At 30.7% G+C, this 20,138-nt stretch overlaps 2 protein-coding genes across 2 annotated transcripts in view; both read left to right on the forward strand.

The window, feature by feature from the left end:
- LOC112688641 (nephrin-like) overlaps positions 1–11,064 on the forward strand; it is a 576,118-nt gene extending 565,054 nt beyond the window's left edge. The window contains exons 11-14 of the mRNA XM_025561937.1: positions 511–888; positions 6,210–6,533; positions 7,431–7,609; positions 9,630–11,064. Of these exons, the coding sequence (XP_025417722.1) occupies positions 511–888; positions 6,210–6,533; positions 7,431–7,609; positions 9,630–9,794 (1,046 nt within the window). The 3' untranslated portion in view covers positions 9,795–11,064. The remainder of the gene's footprint in view (positions 1–510; positions 889–6,209; positions 6,534–7,430; positions 7,610–9,629) is intronic.
- Positions 11,065–15,122: 4,058 nt separating this feature from the next.
- LOC112688643 (EF-hand domain-containing protein D2 homolog) lies at positions 15,123–20,138 on the forward strand. The gene is made up of 3 exons (XM_025561940.1): positions 15,123–15,480; positions 16,670–16,817; positions 19,590–20,138. Exons 1-3 carry the CDS (start codon positions 15,380–15,382, stop codon positions 19,749–19,751), a joined length of 411 nt encoding a protein of 136 aa, XP_025417725.1. The 5' UTR covers positions 15,123–15,379; the 3' UTR covers positions 19,752–20,138.

Below are 20,138 nucleotides of genomic sequence, written 5' to 3' on the forward strand. Positions count from 1 at the left end.
AGCTCGTAGTCGAAAACTTTAAACATTCTGTTACACTTCAAATATAATGTGTACAATTCGACGAAAAACATTATGAACGTTTTATGTTGTTTTTGTTATGTTTTTTTTTTATTTTTGTCGCAATTCTCGTTCATAAAACGCAATACGAGAAAACCGTTTGACCGAATCAAATCATTAAAACAAAACGGTCGATTTCACTGCGATCGCATCATTCCTGCATAACCAACGCGACGCGACGCGACGAAGCGAATAATAAATGGATTACATTCGTGGAGTATAAGTTTTTCCTAATCTTTGGCGAATAATTTTTCCTCCAGCCCTAAGGTTAACGTACGATGAATTATAAATTAAATTTTTGTACGCACGAACCGAGTTTGTAGAACATACATGATTGTACGTGCCCGTGTATAACTGCACGTTCGATTTTTATCGATCGACCGTTACGTTTTAAAAACGCGTAGCTTGTGCACAAACAACAACAATTATAATAATAATAATGTCTGGTTGCAGTGAGACCGGACCCGCCATTCAACTGCACTTCTGGTGACCGGACGTTGTCCTCTGTACGCGTGTGGTGCGCACAAGGGTTCGACGGCGGCGTCACGCAGCGGTTCGCGCTCGAGGCGTACGACTCGGCTGGCCACGTGGGCCCGGACGCCGACGGCCCGGACAACTCGGTGGACGGCGGTCCCGCGGTGGCCGCGGACGGACCGGCGCCCCAGCTACTGGCCAACATGACGGCCGACCGGCCGGACTTCACGATCCAGCGGCTGCCGCGGACCGCCGGTCTCCGGTTGGCCGTGTACGCGTACAACTCGCGCGGCACCAGCGACCGCACGTGGCTGACCGCCTACACTCTGAACTCGGCCGACAAGCAGACCACTTCCGGTACGTATACGCATCAGCAGCCGATGTAACATTATCTTAAACAATAATGTGTCGCGCCGAGTGGTTGGTTCAAGTTCGGTGAACAGACTTTAAAGAACACTTGTTACGGTGTGGCCGATATTTATCGACACTTTTGACTAAGTCCACACGAACGACGATGAAACGGCAGTGACAAATTATAATCAGAGCGACTGTACCGTAACGGTCTGAATTCGGTGCCGATCCTGAGCTTTTGGCTAATTGACGACCTCCTCGTGTGCACTTTGTTCTACTACGTGAAGGTTTAGACATGTTCAATTACATGTCTTAACCGCCCACGTCGCTTCTTCTTTCAACGCGTGTACGATTGTGGTGGTTTCTGCATATCAAGTGCGCGTGTTCGTATTAGTTCAATTATTTCATTTATACCATCACCAATGTCTATTTTTAATTTTCCCGGAGTCATCTTCATTGTTTAGTATAATCGAATAACTTATGTTCGTTTAAATCCGATTGCTCGTGTACATTTAGTGTTTCTCGGTAATTGGTGCATTTTAAATAAAATAGTACAATGCACAACGTTGTTTTTATACGATAAGATAAATTCTTGTTTAAGTGGCGTATTACAATAATATTACTATCGTTTCATTTCGCGCGTAGTATCCGCACGGTTTATATATATTAATTAATCGAAACATTGAGCGCACCAGCTATTATCATTGAGCACCATGTTGTTACTTTTACCGTTTTCTTATCACGTGGATATTTCACGTCCGATCGCTAGAGCCGCACTCTTCCGGTCAATGTGGTACAAACGAGTGAAATTAACCGATCCCCTAACAACGGCATAGTTGCCGTAGTGAAAGTCTTAGTGAAAATCGTAGCAAGTCTTGTTTAAATATTTTTATTACACCATAGTCAGGACGATACCGTTTTGATTTTACCATTAATTTAATTTTAACTTGCGTGTGTACTACGAGATGAACGTGGCATGAACACTCGATGAAATGCGCTACATGCCGTGACGTTTCACACTTCGTATTTAACCTTCAAACATTTTTTTTTTTTTTTAAATAATATTTAAAATCGTATTATTTTTTTTTTTATATTTTTGAAAAGAAACCATTCTATATACTTGTGTTTGCAATCGTATATGGTTATACAAGATGACCGTGGTGTTTGGATGCTTTAGAAAAAACATATTGTTAATAATTAAAACAGTAGAAAAAAGTAGTCGAAAACTGTTACCGGAGTTCACACGGTGGTACAAGTGGTACAAGTTTAGACCAATCAACGTTTCTTTTATCGGTTCAACACCTATCCTGTTGTACCTACCGTTACCTATGCGATTTTATTTGAAAGTTTTCGAACTTTCTAGATGCTCCACCACGTCGCGGTCCTTAATCATTCATTCACAAAATTAATTCACCGTGAATTATGACGGTATACACACTTTGTAACTCCACAACGTCACTGTCACATAGCCGTGACCACTACAACCGACCGCAAGTGGGTAGAATCAACCCTTCTGCCTCCCCTCGCTCTTCACTATCAAACAAATTAATCCCATGCCGGACCCACGAGATTCCAACCGTCCACACAACAGTCACACTGTTGACTGTAACTCGTTCCGATTATCGATACATGTCGAGCACGGAGTCAATTTCACCAAAATAGCTGTAGTCAGCCGCCATCTGTCTTTCGATTCTCGTGTGCAAATTATACAATACATTATCTAGTCGGTTGTACATGTTTCCAAACAATATCCCCGGCACAACGCTGTACGTAGGTACACATTTGACATATTATCACCATTTAAACGTATCCCGTATTGTTTACTTTGATGTAGTGTTATATTATTTTCGCAATTTGTATAGGCTTTTTTAGTAATACCCCTGCAGCGCGCGCACAAGACGAATCGATTGTGGTTTGCGTGGTTAAGAATTGCTATTTTTTTTCACCTTTATTTCAGACTATTTTAAAATACTTTCATATTTTATACGTACAAGTTGAAAACTATTCCGCAAAATCCTGTAAATGACTTACTTTTTATACAACGAAATCACTTAAAATTATATACCTTTCCGTGTCCTCCGGGGCAACTTTTTTTTCATTTTTTTTTCTTCTTTACACGCTCCTTCAATAAGCGTATTATGCATATATTATATATACGTTCACGCATTTCCATGTATATAAAAATATAAACTTATCTTTAATGCATAAGTTAATGAAGTTTCCTTTTTCTATATTAACAATTCTATTTTTTTGATAAGATGAGTCATGTCAAGTATACTGAAGTATAATATATACAATTTAAATTTTAATAATAATAAAATATCTTTTTTTTATATAAACAGATAAGCATACTAGATAAAGTTTCCATTACACAATTCCTTATATCATTTTTCGAAGAAGCTTCACAGAACGGTTTTCGAGAATGTCAACTGGGTTTATTATTGATGATAAATAATCAGTCACTTGAATGTTACTAATATAACACAGAGTTTTGAGTTTATCAAGAAAAGAATACGATAATATTAACCGTTATTAGTTTAAAAAACATTTTGTCCAAATTCAAAAATGTATTATCAATAAGCCATTTACTTGGTATATGATTTATGTGCATCAATGCTTTCACAAAAATAATCTCTTCGGGTATTTAGAATTTAAATAAAAAAGTTGTTCTATAGAAATTACAGTAAATATTTTTAGGAAAAGTATAAAACAGTGTGAAAAAAAACTAAGCTTTTGTTATTTTTTTAAGTAGAACATAGTTTATTTAAAAATAACCACTATGAATTATAACCAGTATACATATGACTTAAATTGTCTACTATATTTTTTTTATTTTAAAAGACTTTAAGACATACTTTTACTAAATAAAAAAAAAATAGATTATTATAAAATACAGATTTAAAATAAAAATATTCCGTGTACATACTTATGGTAATTTAAATCACAACAACAACTAAATATACGAGTATTATATTATTATAGATAAAATATAAAATATTGTTTAATATTAATTGTAAAATATTAATTATATCATTCTAATTAGTTAAATAAATTATATTAAAGAATTTCATTATTTTTATACTCCTTACTGCACAAACTTATAAAACCCAACTTGATTACATTTATTTCAGAAGACTTCTGTATTTAAATTAAAATAAATATTTTTTCGTTATAAATTATTAAAGCTTCTAAATTTAAAATTAATTCTTCCATTTGTTTAAAAATATAAATATAAATAAAAAATATGGAATTTAATTTAACAATATTTGTGGAAATAAAATTATTCTAAGTATGTGCTTTTTAGAATACTCTGTTATAATATTGATAAAAGACATAGAACGAGCATTCAATAAATTGAATTTTAAACCGATGAGTTTATTGTATTAATAATTAATTATTATCCCACATTAAAAATCCAAATATCATATTGTAATCCCAAAAAAACTAAAATAGTATAAGTACAATTATATTCAACAAATAATGTAATGTAGTACATATAAATGTATTATATATATATATATATAAATACGCTGATTTTGTGTATGAAATAAAATTGAGCTAATTATCAAATTTATTTTGGATATGAGATCTCGAGTATGGATTCACAAAAATTATATATCTATATTAAGCTGCTTGAAGTACTTAAACGTAATTTGTATTAATGAATGGAACTGGATGTTCATATTATGATTAAAAATTAATTTTAAAAAATTTCATCCATCCCATCTAATTAAACATGAATACTACTCAGTAGTTAATTATTAAAAAATAATCGCTTTTTCAAATATCTTTATAAGGTGTACTTATTGGTAGCATAAAAACCACATTAAAAAATAAAAATCATAAATAAAAATATTTCAAAATAAAAACGTAGCATGCCATACTTTATATGTACTTAAATATATATAAATATACACGCGTTTAAATATGCACATAAATAGGTCGGTAAGGTATAAAATATTATATTCTATTAACCGAAATAGGTATCTGCACAATGTAATTTATTTAGAGGGTAGAATTTCTTGACATAGAATACTTCATTTTATTCAAATTTACGGATTTATACGTATTAAATTTGCAATCCACATAAATTTGTCGTTTGATAAAAAAACGTTTAGATTATTGGCGCAATATCGTGGTACGAATATCAACGCTTAATTTTCTCTGCGGCAAACATTTGGGTTTTTCGAAATTCGAAAACTTTTGCAGTTAACCTATTTTTGATCGTCGATATTTATTTACCAATCGTTTGGATTCGTTTGCAATACGTATATGGAGTTGCAGCGGCAGCGTGCATAATCGTGGATACAATAATAATACGTATGGTTCAATAAGAATATATCGATTGCGTTTAAGCGTTTACGAACACTGCTGCGTTTCGTAGGTTTAAAAGAACGGAAATAAATTATGATATTCACGATCGCTATAAATTAGATTTGTTGAAAAACTGTAGGAATGTTGGACGTGATAAAATGATACAAGCATATATCAATATTATTGGGGCATTGTGAAGATTCAATGGATTGGAGATGGTTTGGACACTAGTACCAACTGGGGGAAGATGGATCACTTTTCTCCTACTTGGAAAAACAATATGATTTCAGCATATACCATATATTAATAAATATCATAATTATTATTAACAGGCATGGGTCTAGAAATGAAAAGGGGGGAACTTCAATCTCCATAATCCTCCCTTATATTGGCGCTTTGTTATTTATATTATTATGGTATAAAATATATATAGAAACCATAATTTATACGATTATATGGTATTGACGGACGACAAAAAACCGAACAGCGATATTGCTTTAGTAAAATGAAGCATAGTATATACTCTTTCATATAACATAATCACGGTAATATTCTCTGACGCCGTGTCGTCTACTGCCACTACAGATAGCGGTTGCCGGACAGCGCGGTAAGATTGGTAGCGTACGTAACCAAATTAATGTTTTCATATTATACGATTTTATTCGTACGGCAGAACTTGAACAGTCACTTTCGAGGCTTGATAAACTTTGGTTATTTAACTTGATCTTATTTTAAATAATGGCAGATTCGATTTAGAATTTATACATCGCAGGGGCACAAGCCAGTGCGATTGAAACGGACTCTTTTAACGGACGCTTGCGTGAAAAATATTGACAAAGTACCGCGCAGAATCCGATCGTTCGTTCGGTTATGAATCATAACTTATGATCAATCGGATTCTATCGTATCTCGGCGATTCGTGCCCAATTGCTAAACCGTTATCGAATTATTATTCATATATTAATTATTATTTGAAACGTTAATTTACGTGCTTATGTTTCGCTCTGCTGCAGGTTCTTCGGTGGTCGGTAACGGCGCGAACAACCGTCTGCACGTGACGCCCGTGGTGGCCGGCCTGTTGGCCGTCACCGCCGTGTCAGCCGTAGTCGCAGGTGTCGTGATGTGCGCGCTCCGCGTGCGCTCGCGGCGGCACACAGACCAGCGGCGGGTGGACGTACACGGCGGCATGGGCACCGGCAGCATCATGGGCGGTGGAGCGGGCGGAGGGGCGGCTGTCATTGCCGTTTGCAAGCAGAAAGCCGACGGAGACGATTACGCGGCCGCGGCACTGGACCCTGACAAGAATCCCGACCTCATTCCGCCCACGAAAGTCAAAGGTGAGTGCGCCATGAGAACGCGTCGGTTACCCTCCCGGCGCGAAGAACAGTCAACGTTTTATCTGTTTTCGGTGGTCGTTGGTAACCTCGTTGTCGAACCGACCAACAACGTTTGTTAATGAATTTAATTAAAATGTCGAACGGACACATCCCTGCCGGTCCACGTAGCGCGACAATTCAGCAGTCCACCGAAATAACGGCCCCCGAACAGTAGCATCGAAATCCCTAAAAAATTTAGTTGAGCGAAAAACTTTTAAAATACCCCAACGTCTAAATATCTACCTCGGTGGTGTACCAACAGACGGGGAGGAGGAGGGTAGTGCTATTTACACAAAAAATATTGATATTGTACCTTAATTTAGCAATAAAGTTTTCATGCGGTTTGGCACCAAAACTTCGGCTAAATATGAGCCTATTTGCACGGAAGTTACTAGACGCCAATGTAACGGTTTGCATTCAACTTGATGAAAATCGGTTTGTAATCAGGTATAGGAACGAGAACTGTCAACGTTTTTCCGTTGTTGAAAATCTTCTCCTATCACTCTGAACGCTTACGATCACAACGGCGTCTAGTGGTTGCATCCACGCGGGTGCTACCAATGATAGGGTGGCGATATATCTGTGCATTCTAAATCGATGAAAATCAATACCAACGGTATAACATGAATTGGTTTCGGAATACTCCGATTGGCCTAAGTAGTATGAATAAATCGAACAAATACTGCATAATAGTGACGAATCAATACAGTTACATTCTCGAATAGAGGCGATTTGTTTCGGGGAGCGACGTAAACGTTGTACCGCTATGCACGTGAGACGATTGTTGGCTCTGAACGAAAGTTTTAAATTTAATTTATATATTTATTTTTTATTTTTTATTCGCTGTTTCTATTCCAGGCGGAAGCAGAGGTAATATCGGATATCGCGTTGTGCAGCAACTGCCAATGGGATTAAATGATGATGACAACGATGAAAACTTAGAAGCTGCCGAATCATCAGACGATGAACGAGCCGGTTATCCAACGCTTCCGGTGGATGGTATTAGTTCGCGTCCATCGGTCAATTCACTTCGACACGTAAGTCATTCACTAATTTTATACCAAAATGTTTATATAAATTGATTGTAGCAGTTCACGAGCCTAGTAAAAACTATCCATTTTAGGTATACCATGGAAATATATTTATTATTTAAAAAAAAAATACTCAGCTCAAACATTGTAAATTATAAATTCCATGTTTACATGTTATGTACATGTCATGCTTTTATTTTTATGTTTTGTACTTTGAAATTGAGTACAATTAAGATGCGCCATAACCCAAGAGGGGGATAAAATTAATTTTCAAAATAAATACATGTTAAGATTATAGAAGAACTCAAAATAATCAATCATTTATTATCAAAAAAAATAATAATAATAGGTAAAAGCCTTTATTGATGCCTCAAAACTTCTATATGGTATCAATTGCTGTCGTACGTCAATATTTGTTCTGCGCAAATACTAACCCTTTTTATTTTCCCATCTATAAAACCTAATTAAAAAAAAAAAAAAAAAAAAATCTATACTCACGCAAATTACCGATAGGGGTACCTTATAATATAATCGAGTAATTTGCTGCTAAAAATATTTATACTTGCTTTAATTTTTACTTACTTATTATTAGACGTCGGATTAATATTCTCTTAAAATCCTTAAAATACGATGTTTTTATGTCGATTAAAAACGGCAATATATTCTCTAAATATTTTTTAAAAATATCAAATCTATGATACTTTATGTCTTTTACAATACAAATATTCATTCAATATGCCATACAAAAAAAAATTATTTTAATTAATTTTTAAATTTATCAATTACTAAATTGTATTATTGATTTGATTTAAAATAACTTTTTTTGCGGTTTTAATGCAAATTTTAACCGTACGTGAATTACACCTGACCCCTGATATCTAGTGGTTAATTTTTATAATAACCTAAAAGGATATAAAAATAACTCATATTGTGAATATTGTATTTGTTGATCAATATTATATAAATGCCGATGTACATAATACATGTATGGATGTGCAGACAAATAATAGATAATATAAATTATTTTCATCGAAAAAACTATTTACAAAAATAAAACCTTCAATAATAAAAAATTTTATAAATTATTCTCAAATATTTTCTAACGTTCTGAATATTCTTTAACTCATAAAATATACTTTTTTATGCAAAATAATTTTTTTCTGTTAATTCTGTGTTCCATGAATCATAAAGAAATCTCACTGCATAGACTAGAAAAAATATATAAAATCATAAAAATCCTGCCTCTACTTATAATTATGTTTTATAAATTTCTGTTTTGAATGAAATTAATAAATAATGACATTTTAGTGGGAGTCATGTTGTTCAAATTAATTATCAAGGTTCGTGTTTACAGTTAAATCGATTAAATATTGTTGAATAGAAATTTTTTTTTTAGTGCGATATTGTGTTGGCTTACAGTTTTTTCGCTATGAGTAATAACTGACACGATACTAAACACTGATTAATTTAATTAATAAAACCAATTACTTAACTAATAGCTTAAAAATTATACAATGCCAAAAAATATTGTACATTTATACAATGTAATATGTTAATACATGTTTCTTCCGGAATGGTAATTTTGGTTCAATTAACATAATTATGAAATCATGTTGATTATTATAAACATGAATATTTCATTTTTATTTTTAACCATCATTGGGGGTATCGAATCATGTTATTTTTTTCATGATAAAATATGTATTGATTTATATTCAAATATATTTTATGACAGTTTGTATTTATATACATCTATTTCATAGATATTTAATTTATGAAGTAAAATTTAAGATTTTATTATATTTTTATTTAAAATTATATTTTTTTCATGATATTTTTTTAATACCTTCGTTATTCCCAAAATAAATAAATAATAAAATAAGTAATTGTTATTTTGTTTTGCCCATCGTAAACAATTGATAAAATTTAATGAAAACATAGGAAAATATTTTACGTGAAAAAAAAAAAAAAAAAACGATTGCTCAACCTTACTTAATAACGTGATGTGTACTATTTCTGATTATAGGCCGCAGCATCAGTTGGCCCAGGCTATAGCAACAATGGGTATAGGCCGGAACAATACATGACGAAAACCACAACGATATCGTCGCGGTTACCACCGTACCATCACCGAGAAATCGTAACGGTACGGACGCCGCTCATGTCTAGCCAACAAGAAAGCTGCGTTTAAAAACAATAACCAAAACAAAAAAATAATAATTATTATCAACCACCATGGTATATTATATTCAAATGGTTTTCATTTACTTTGTACACATTAAATAGATAGTACTTATTATATTATTGCCCTTACCCTACCCCCTCCAAACCTCTATATTATTATGATGATTATAAATGTGTATTGTAAATGTATTTTGTCAATAACTTCTTAAACGTATAATATTATTATAACGAGAACGTTTCGCTTCTGCTAACATTGTTTTCCCAGGACGTTTATGAAATTTGTAACATTTGTACCAGATCGTTTCCTTTTAACGTCCTGCACCTTATATGTTTTGCGTTTGTTTGATCATCATATTAACCTCTGTTTTAATGAATATTTACTTGTTGTATTATAATTTTCAAATTTCAACTTAGAAAACGAATGTAACTGACACATTCGTTAATTTGGAACTAAATTGCGAACCCTTGTTATTTTCACATGTCCGGCTGAACACGATTTCCAACAACCTTAACGGTATCAGAACGACATAATACATTACTTATAGCTAAATGTAAAACAGATTGGGTACTAATTACGTTTTGTTCGCTGTATTTTTATTCTACCGAGAATGAATGGGAATTCAATCATTATTTGTACATGATAATATTATTATACCTAATAAAAATTGTTGATTTTTGTTTTCATATTTAATGAAAAAAATTAATAAAAGACAAAATTCTTCTTTGGATCATGACGATTTATGATGCAATTATCCTAAATTTTACGGCCGCTTATTATAAATACTGACCAAATTATAGAAATATCCTCCTCCACATAATGTCGTTTAGAAGACGTTAGTAGGCTAATATAATTCCACTAAAAATCATGTAAAATTGTATGATAAAAATATTTTATTGAAATATATTCATAGTTATATATACCAAAGTTCCAACATTGCTGGTTCTTTGCTGGCAGACAGTTGTTAAATGTGTAAAAATGTGTTTAAATTTTTAATATTATTGGCTAGGGAATTGTTGTTGTTTGTATTTAAGTTTGAAAAAAAAATTGTTTAATTAAACTTTTCTTCGATTCGCACTAGCGAAATTGTCAGACCATTGAGGGATAAGGTATGATATTTTAAACATTTGTTTACATTTTTTATTATTATTGATATAGATGTTATATTTGATGTACATATTTAATTATCGATATCAATAATGATATTGAGTTACCCGTAGTAATTATGAAGTATAATAGCATTTTAATTATAAATATCAAAATCATTGTTGATGGTACAATAAACACTTTTTTATCATTAATAAAATATATACTGTATTTTATTTTAAGTTTCTTTTGAAGTACTATTAATTAATAATAAATTTGCATCCATATATTATTATACATTTGATTTATAAAAGCCAATTATTTCTAGAGTTAACTATGTTTTTATGACATTTATTTTTTTCTATAAATATTTTAATCATTTTGTGCCTCAGCGATAAAAATCTTTAACTATAATGTTTATTGTAACTATTTTGTTCAACTACTTATCAATAGCATTCGATAAGACATCATTACTGTAGTTTATACAGTAATGGCCGAGTACTAAATAAGTAAATGTTTTTTTTTTCAATTTTGTATCAAAATTTTATATAATATTGTAATATAAAATGTATTACCCTTCCGACTTTCCATTTACGTGTTCTATATTATATTAGTATTTAAGTAAGAATAATTACCATTTTACTGTCAAAGTATAATTAATATAATTAAAATAATTTATATCATAGTACTTATAATTTGTATGGCATAGATTAATAGTTTGGCGTACATGCGGATTGTTCGATGTTTTTTTCTTTGTTTCCAAACCCACGTAGCTAATCATTGTCTTACCAACGATGTCGCAGAAATAATTAGTTTTCTACTTACGAATTATCAGTGAAATTAAAAATAATTTTATTTAGTTTTTTATTAATTTTCTTCAACATCAACAATTCTATTAACAATATTATATCCAATTTTTGTTTTTAATTCTTACATTTAATGAAAAAAAGAACATATTTTTCTCTCTTTATTTTCTTTAACGTTATTATACGATATTACTTCTGCAAATTTCAAATCATTTTTACTCGAAAACTAATTATTCCAGTAAACAAAATTAGTATTTGGATAATCGTTTTTATTACATTGAAATACATGTGGGTTTCAAACAAAAATGTTCGCGTGGGTACTTAAACTAGATTTGTTTTGTTTTTATTTTCTTAAAGTTTTTATTAGCAATGTTTATTAATTTAAATTATTTACGTCATTAGCAAAAAATTGTTTTATTCACATTGTCGCTACTTATATACTCATATATTATAATTAGATGTAAGGGTAATCATGATCGCACGTAAAAAATGCCAATTCTGTTTAGACTTAAAGCTATCAATATTTTGATTATGAATCAATATTCGATTGTTCTATAATGATTTATCAATACTATCCATGTGTGTTTATGTACTATACGTATAATTATATTATGTAATATTATGTTATATACATAATATATATATATATATATATATATTAATATATATATTATACTTCTATCAAATCTATTTAGAATTATACAAATAAAATATACATACATATATCGATCAAAATTTGTTCGTCTCGTTCTAAGGACAATTATTAATATTATAACAACTATTAAGATTACTATAATTCATTAATTATTATACTATGTAAGTGTATAAATTGTGTTTACTTATCATAATTCGATCGTTACAACAACTATTGTTTTACTAAAATAAATGTGACGATTTTTCTTCAGACCTTCTTTGTATTCTTTCGTTTTCATAATATATATACCTATCGATATCGAATTCAAATCCTCAAGTCGCTGAAATCACAAAAGCTAATACATTCCAATTGTGAAAATGATTTTTCTATATTCTTTATTAGAAGAAGAAAAAAAATGATTTTTCAACATGGCATTGAATGCACACTTCTTTCTTCCTTGTGCTTTGTATTCGACGGAAACGTAAGTACGTGCACGTTAAATCATTTGAGCAATTGAAAGAAAAAATAAATCATTTTACAGTCCAAAATTGTTTACGCTATATCTATGAACATTGAACTTTTGAAGTCTGAACAAAGCGAAAAGATGGATTGGTATTCGAAATGTATCGATTATGATTATAACGTGTTTTTTTTTTTTTTTAGCATTATGATGTATCTCCCTCGTGTTTCACGAGTTGAAGAGTAAACCAGTATCTATGCACCTACCACTAAATCACTGACTGGGCCGTATTTAAGGGAATTTTCGTAGAGGCAATAGCCCTCCTGAAGTATTTAATGTGGCAATATTTTTACGGTGATTCAAAATAAAACCAAATCGATTTTTTCGCATTCTCAATGGAAATTATTAATGAACAAATAAAATTACATGAAAAATAAATGTTATACTATGCAATTATTTATATTATATAGTATCGTACAATATGTATACCTACATAAGAGTATTTTATTTTAAATGGTATTTTATTGAGATATAGGTATTGGTTTAATGTTAATTTGGTATGAGACATTCAGACCAAAAGGTCTTAATTATTTAAGGGTACTACTATCAGTCTTTTTAAAAGACAATTGTCTATAACTTTATTTATGAAATTATAACTCAGTTATTATTTTGAATTTGATATTAATTACAAATATTGTGCAATAGTGTACTGAAATGGGGAAAATTAATTGCAAACGGTTTTTTTAATGAATAAAAAAAAATACTGTTACTCCTGAGCGGAAAAATCTTAAATACGACCCTGATCTACGTTTTAGATGGATATCGATAACTATACAAAACACTCGGCCTACCACAATAAATTTAAACAGATTGTAATAAGAAAACATGAGGTTAAACTATCGATTGTTAAAATAGGTAAATCTGTGTATGTGTAAGTGTTGTACATTTAATGCTCTATACATTGTCTGATTATTTTTGTCCTAAACGGTCAGTTTCATTGGAATCGGCCGACGAATCAGGTGGATTACGATTTTCCGATCTGTGTTTAAATACTTTCAAGTGAAATAATTCAAGTGGATTGTTTCAAGCATCGTACAGTAGTGCGGAGTAACTAGTTAAAGATAATAGTTATAATATCAGCTTATCTCATTGTGGATATTATTTTGTTTTTTATCGACGGCAGTAAACTTTATTGTTAATAACAACACATGAAACCGGTTCTTGCGCGTTTTTTTACTGAATATCCCTCCGTTAAATTGTGTTATTACTAAACCTATCCGGGCTCGAATCTAAAGTGTGGCAAAGGGGGTGCCCCATCCCAAATTTCCCAAAAAAGTATTTTTTTTACATGGCAAAAAGAAAACTATTTAATTATTTATTATTGTTTATCGAAGAATCCTAAACTTTTTGTCTACCATTATGAACCATTTTTCATAGTATGAATCGGTTATAATTTCTTGTACATACAAGCCACACACCAATAATTATATTTTATCCTGTTGGTCGTATTGTATCTTATATCAATTGATAATATTTTACTGTGTATTAAAATAAACATCATTAAATGAATTAAAAAAATGTTTAATACCATACTATTATGTTCTTCTATTCCTTTATTTGTTATAAAATTTAACTTTGTGCTAAAGCTACAACTTACCATACATAAATCCAATATTTACCTATACTCCCACCAGCAAAAAAACAAATATTACTTTGAATACTATAAATACAAATTTCAGTCATCAATTATTTTTCATGAACCTAATAAAAACTCTTACCTCATGAGCTATTGCAATATTTTAAGTATATTAATGAATAAAAAATGTCAATTAAATAATATGCGTTAATATTTTTGACTAATGTTTCGGTTTGTGAACGTAATGTGTAGTTTGTGAAGCGATAATTTCAAATCTGAAATTCTCGGAATTTAATTAATGACGAAATAATTAGGTTTAGTTACTAAGCTTAATTTGTACAACTGAATGATTTTTGTGCACAAAGACGATCATAGACTTCTGGATGTGAGGATATATCATCACACGAGTAAGTTGTTGATTTTACTTATCAGACCAGTAAGTTGAATGTTTTACAAAAACAAACGTTTCAAATATTTCGTTATTTTGGTAAACAAACGATTCGCTATCAGTCGTTTTGCCTCGGATAAATGCATCGTCCTTAATCGAAAACGTGTATCCGTATCATATCATCATCATCATCGTCATCGTCATCGGTGTTGGCGTTTAAAACGAGTTCCCGTGGCCACTGCTAACCATGGCCGAGGACATTTTTTGAAAAACAACATGATTCGACAACATTACGTAGGTTTTTCAATGGTGTTTGTTCGTAATGACGATTTTCCGTGGTCACGGCTACGTCCGTGCGTTTCCTGCAGCTCTGTGTCAATATGAGTATTTAAACGACACCGTGGTCCAACGAAAACAGTTATTCAGGTAATTTTATATGTAACACGTAACGCGTTACGATCGATCGCGCACTATTCACACGTATCTGGCACATTGCGTAAATCGACCATCGTATTCATATTCATTGTTTTGCTGCTGCAGTACCACGCGTTACAGTACTACGTTCTCGCTCGAACGGTTAAAAAATGTTTTCAAGTCTCACAAGCAAAGAGCGCCAGAACGTCTTAAACGAATTTCCCGAATTATCGCCGAATTTGATAAAACGTTACGAGAAAACATTTACGAGGTAACATAATTTTTTCATTCAAATGATCGTCTCCGTCATATTTTATTTTTAATTACCATTAACGTGTGTTTTTGTCGCGTTTTCGTGTACAACAGGTCGATCACGACTCCCTTTAATTTTTTTTTTCAGGATAAAAATAAAATATTTATTATTTATTTATACACTTTTATATCTTCGTTCAACCCGCATGAATACAAAAATTATATTAATGACACTTAATGAAGGCAATATATAGTAATAAATTTATCACATTTGCATAAATTGATAAAACATATATTAAATTAATTTTTATGTAAAATTAAAGTTATTATTACATAATTATATTTAAAATATTTAAAATAATTTGAATGTAACATGCATGTACATATATAAAATATATTTTTGATTAGTGTCAACCATTTTTTTTTTTTTTTGTCGATCATGACAGTCTAGAACAACACGCAAATTCTCTGATCCATATTATAGTTCAAGTGAAGTAATTACACAAATATTAGTGCATTATTTTATCAGTCCTAAATCTTCGTGGCACAATTAATAAAAAACGTATAGTAACCTTTTTTTTTTTACATTGGTATACCATGTAATGATATATCAAACGCAATGTTTTATTATTTAACCGGAAATTATTATTTTACTGTTATAAGATCGTTTTAATGTACAATATCGTTATATTTATTTTTAAAGTATTTGAATTATTCGCATAACATGTGAAAAAATAAATAATATTAAACCATAATAAGCCGCCGTGTCAGGTATATGTGATAACAATACATACCGACACTTAATACGAGTATACTGTATTTTATGTTGGATATGGTATAGTATTATAATACTAAGATTTATAACTGTTCTATTTATTTCCTGTGTTTATGTATTGTTTTAATTATTTCATTCAATTTACTATCCAATATTGATTTTTAGAAACATTTTAAATATTCATGAATATTTATGAATATTTAATGAATATAAAAATGCATTCAATCAGATGATTGGCTTCGCTAGAACACATTAATGAAAAAGTTAGTTTTTCAATACAACATTACACCAATGTAACAATTTGTACTATTTTTTATTCTCTCTTACTATTTAGAACTTTTATAGAATTATATATTTTATTCCATGTAGTCTATACTTGTTTCTACTCAAATAGTTACGTTTATTGAAAGTTTTAACGATTTTCACTATGCAGATACGACACGGATAACGACGGGTATTTGGACGTTGAAGACCTTAAAGGCATGATGATGGTACGCGGTGTACCGTGGAGCCACTCGGCAATTATACGGCTGATCCGAGACGCAGACGAAGATGGCGATGGGAAACTGAGTTTTCGCGAAGTCAGTATTCATTTGTGTTTCGTTTAAATACAGTTTGAACGTTAACTGTAAAACTTCAAAATTGATTCTCCATTCCATCGCATAACAAAAAAGCCATTTACGTATATACACTTATTATTCAAGGAACTTTCAATTGCATCCGTTAAACATAATAGGTGCATTTTGATACCATATGTGCTTTAAACTATTATGTGATGATATTTCATTAAACGTCTTATTTTTCAGCAACTTTCTAAACAAACATTAATGTTTTCAATATAATATTACAAAATAACCCTAAGACGATATAAGTTTCGTTTTTGAAAATATATTATTAGGCCGCGGATTTTTAAATAGTAAAAAGTCAAAATATGTAAATATTTATGTTTTTTTGTCAAAATAAGTACTAAAAACCATGAAATATTTAACAACAACAAAATCGGTATTCTTCTTTAATTTTTAATATCTAATTAATAATTAGATAAATAAATGCTTAGCCTGGAGTGTTATGTTTGTAAAGTACAACCGGTTTCGAATAAAAAAATTAATTGTCAGATACATACAAAATCAATATTAGTAATTAACCATTATTCATCTAATCATTTTCATTATTGTATTCTTCGAAACAATTGGATACAACAAACATTTGGACATTTTGAAATTTAAATATCAGGTGGTTAGGTCTCAAAATCGACTTGTAACGGCTGAAGAGCAATCGAAGTTAATAAGTCATATTTTATATTACATACATATGTCATATGTTTTTATTTCTATATAATTTAACGTATTTTCTTTTTTTTTTTCATAAGAATATTTTTAATACTTTTCATTTTTTTTTGTAAACCAACATTATTACCAAGTACCTACGTTGTTAAATTTATTTTTTTTATAACTCCGAATTTTTCGTGAACTTCATTCAATTTGTTTTCTGCATTTTACACTATCGCAAGAAATAAAATTATTGTTAGATTTGTTGTTTTTATTATTTTTATCACTTTAACCAAGAAACAAAAATCTGTGGAAACATATGCTAAATAGTTAATCAAGTTATTATTTTGCGTAATATGAGTAGCTTGTGTGATATCAATTGCAGTATCTGTATCACGATTTGAAATAACTTCATTCATTTTCTTTTATTGAATTCCGATACAATTATTTTAATACAAATAAAAACTGTATGGGTATAAAAATTTGAAATATTTAAAATTATGTATTTACATAAAAATCCATGACCAATATATTATTGTGCAGTTCATGCTGTTATCATAACATACTGATTAACTTAAATAACATTAACGTTAAAAATTCGAAAACGAAATATTATTAAAATTAATAAATATAATTAATAAAATATAATTCAAATATTATTAAAACGGTATATTAAGTTTAGAACGTATTTTTACTAGATTCTTAAAAATAATTTCAATGAGCATGTGAGGTTTAAAAGATGACCTAAAATCTTTAATCAGCTGAAACAAACTCGAATTCCCTTTAAAACGTGATGATATTTGTTACAAGATTTATTTAAAAAAAAATTCAAAAAATCAAACAACATTTTTAAGATCTTTACAATGAAACTCATTGTTATACACAAACATAACCTAATGTTATTATAATAATTTAAACACACGCGTTACTAGGAACTGCATACTCCGAAAACTGTTTTGAAGTTTACATCTATACAAACGAGAACCAGTACACGGAGAATAGTTTTAGGTTTATAGACAACCGTTTGATTAAATTTTAGTACAATTTCTTGACCTGTTAACCAATGTATGAAAATTCAAAGTTTCACCAAGCATTCAAAGTGTACGCTAAACACTTTTTAAGTTCAATACTATCTCGTAAAATAATAACAGCCATACCGAACAATGGAACGGCATTGTACTATTATAGTACTCGTTCAAATACATATTTTGTGGAAGAAACACCATAAACCGTCGCTCACGGACGTACCGTTTGGGCAAAATACGCAGGTGATGTGAAATTGTTTTAAATTTTTTGGTTCCTCAAAATTCCACAGTGGTAGAGGGTAAGAAAATTGGTTTTTGGGTTAATGCGTTGTATTTAATACAATTAAACGTCTTGATCGCTTTGTGTAATGGCCATGTAGTCGAGTACGTAGTCGTTTTGAATATCATACGCGATATTATTAACATTCTTCGTACGCAATTCAATTATACACCATAAGCGGTTTGCCGTCGATGAACTCAACTTGGTTATTTGCGTAAAATTTATGTTGTAAAAATTAGAGTTTTAATGGAAACGAAGAATAAAGTCTCTCGTGTATTGATTCGTTTTAAATTAATTTTCTTTTATATATTAACATGATAATATTAAAGTATAAAATTACTTATGTATTGTTATCACACGTTAAATGTTCTTTCACGGAATTACTTATCATACATGAGTCTAAAACGTTGACCGGCTCAAAACGTTTACGAGAGCGGATATTGAACTATTTGCTACAATTTATAACCGTTTATGGACGTTAAACCATTTATTAGCAGGTTTACTTGTCAATCCTTATGATATTCTATTTGAAAAATATGGAAAACCTATTACATCGGGTATTTAGAATTAATATTATATAACGTGGGTCGAAAATGTTTAGATGCATGCCATTGCTAAACAGTAATTACTGTTTAACTGTAATTCGTTCATAACTACTAATATACATACATATAATTATATTTTTCATTATTACAATACAATTAATATTTGTTTTAACAAAATAGTAATCTATTTAGTGCTTTTACTACATTTTGTGTATTATTATTATTTTTTCCGCAGTTTCTGATTACTCAGCGCAAAAACGCGGAATGGGCTCGCCGAGTGTTGTGCGCTCTGCCTGAGATCGACGTGGGCCGCGTAGGCGTCAAAGGAGCCAAAAAATACTTCGAAGCCAAACAGCTGCTGTCGACTGCACCGCATATTAAACATGTATCGCATTAGAACGCATTGAAATAAAGTTTTCGTCGTTCGCACATGCACGTATTAATTACGGTATTAATTATAATATAATATCAATAGAGGTAATACGATAAAGCGTTGTACAACGTTTAGTCCGTCTTAAACGCGTATGCTTAAATTACATCCATAGTTTTTAACGCGGTCCGTGTACCGGAAGAATACGATTTAGTTGTTATTACCATTATCGATTACCCAACACTTCAACACTGTGCAATAATAATGTGTAACATTTCGAACCGGTCAATCGTACCGTGTGATTTTTTTTTTCTTGTCCATAACAACATTTAGTGTCGATAACGCTCTAACAGTAAGATGTATGTTTTTTGTAACAATTATTATCATGTAGAAACCAAAATTTGATGAATAAAA

The sequence above is a fragment of the Sipha flava genome, unplaced genomic scaffold, assembly GCF_003268045.1.
Source record: "Sipha flava isolate LNK unplaced genomic scaffold, YSA_version1 3_pilon_pilon, whole genome shotgun sequence".
Taxonomy (NCBI): domain Eukaryota; kingdom Metazoa; phylum Arthropoda; class Insecta; order Hemiptera; family Aphididae; genus Sipha; species Sipha flava.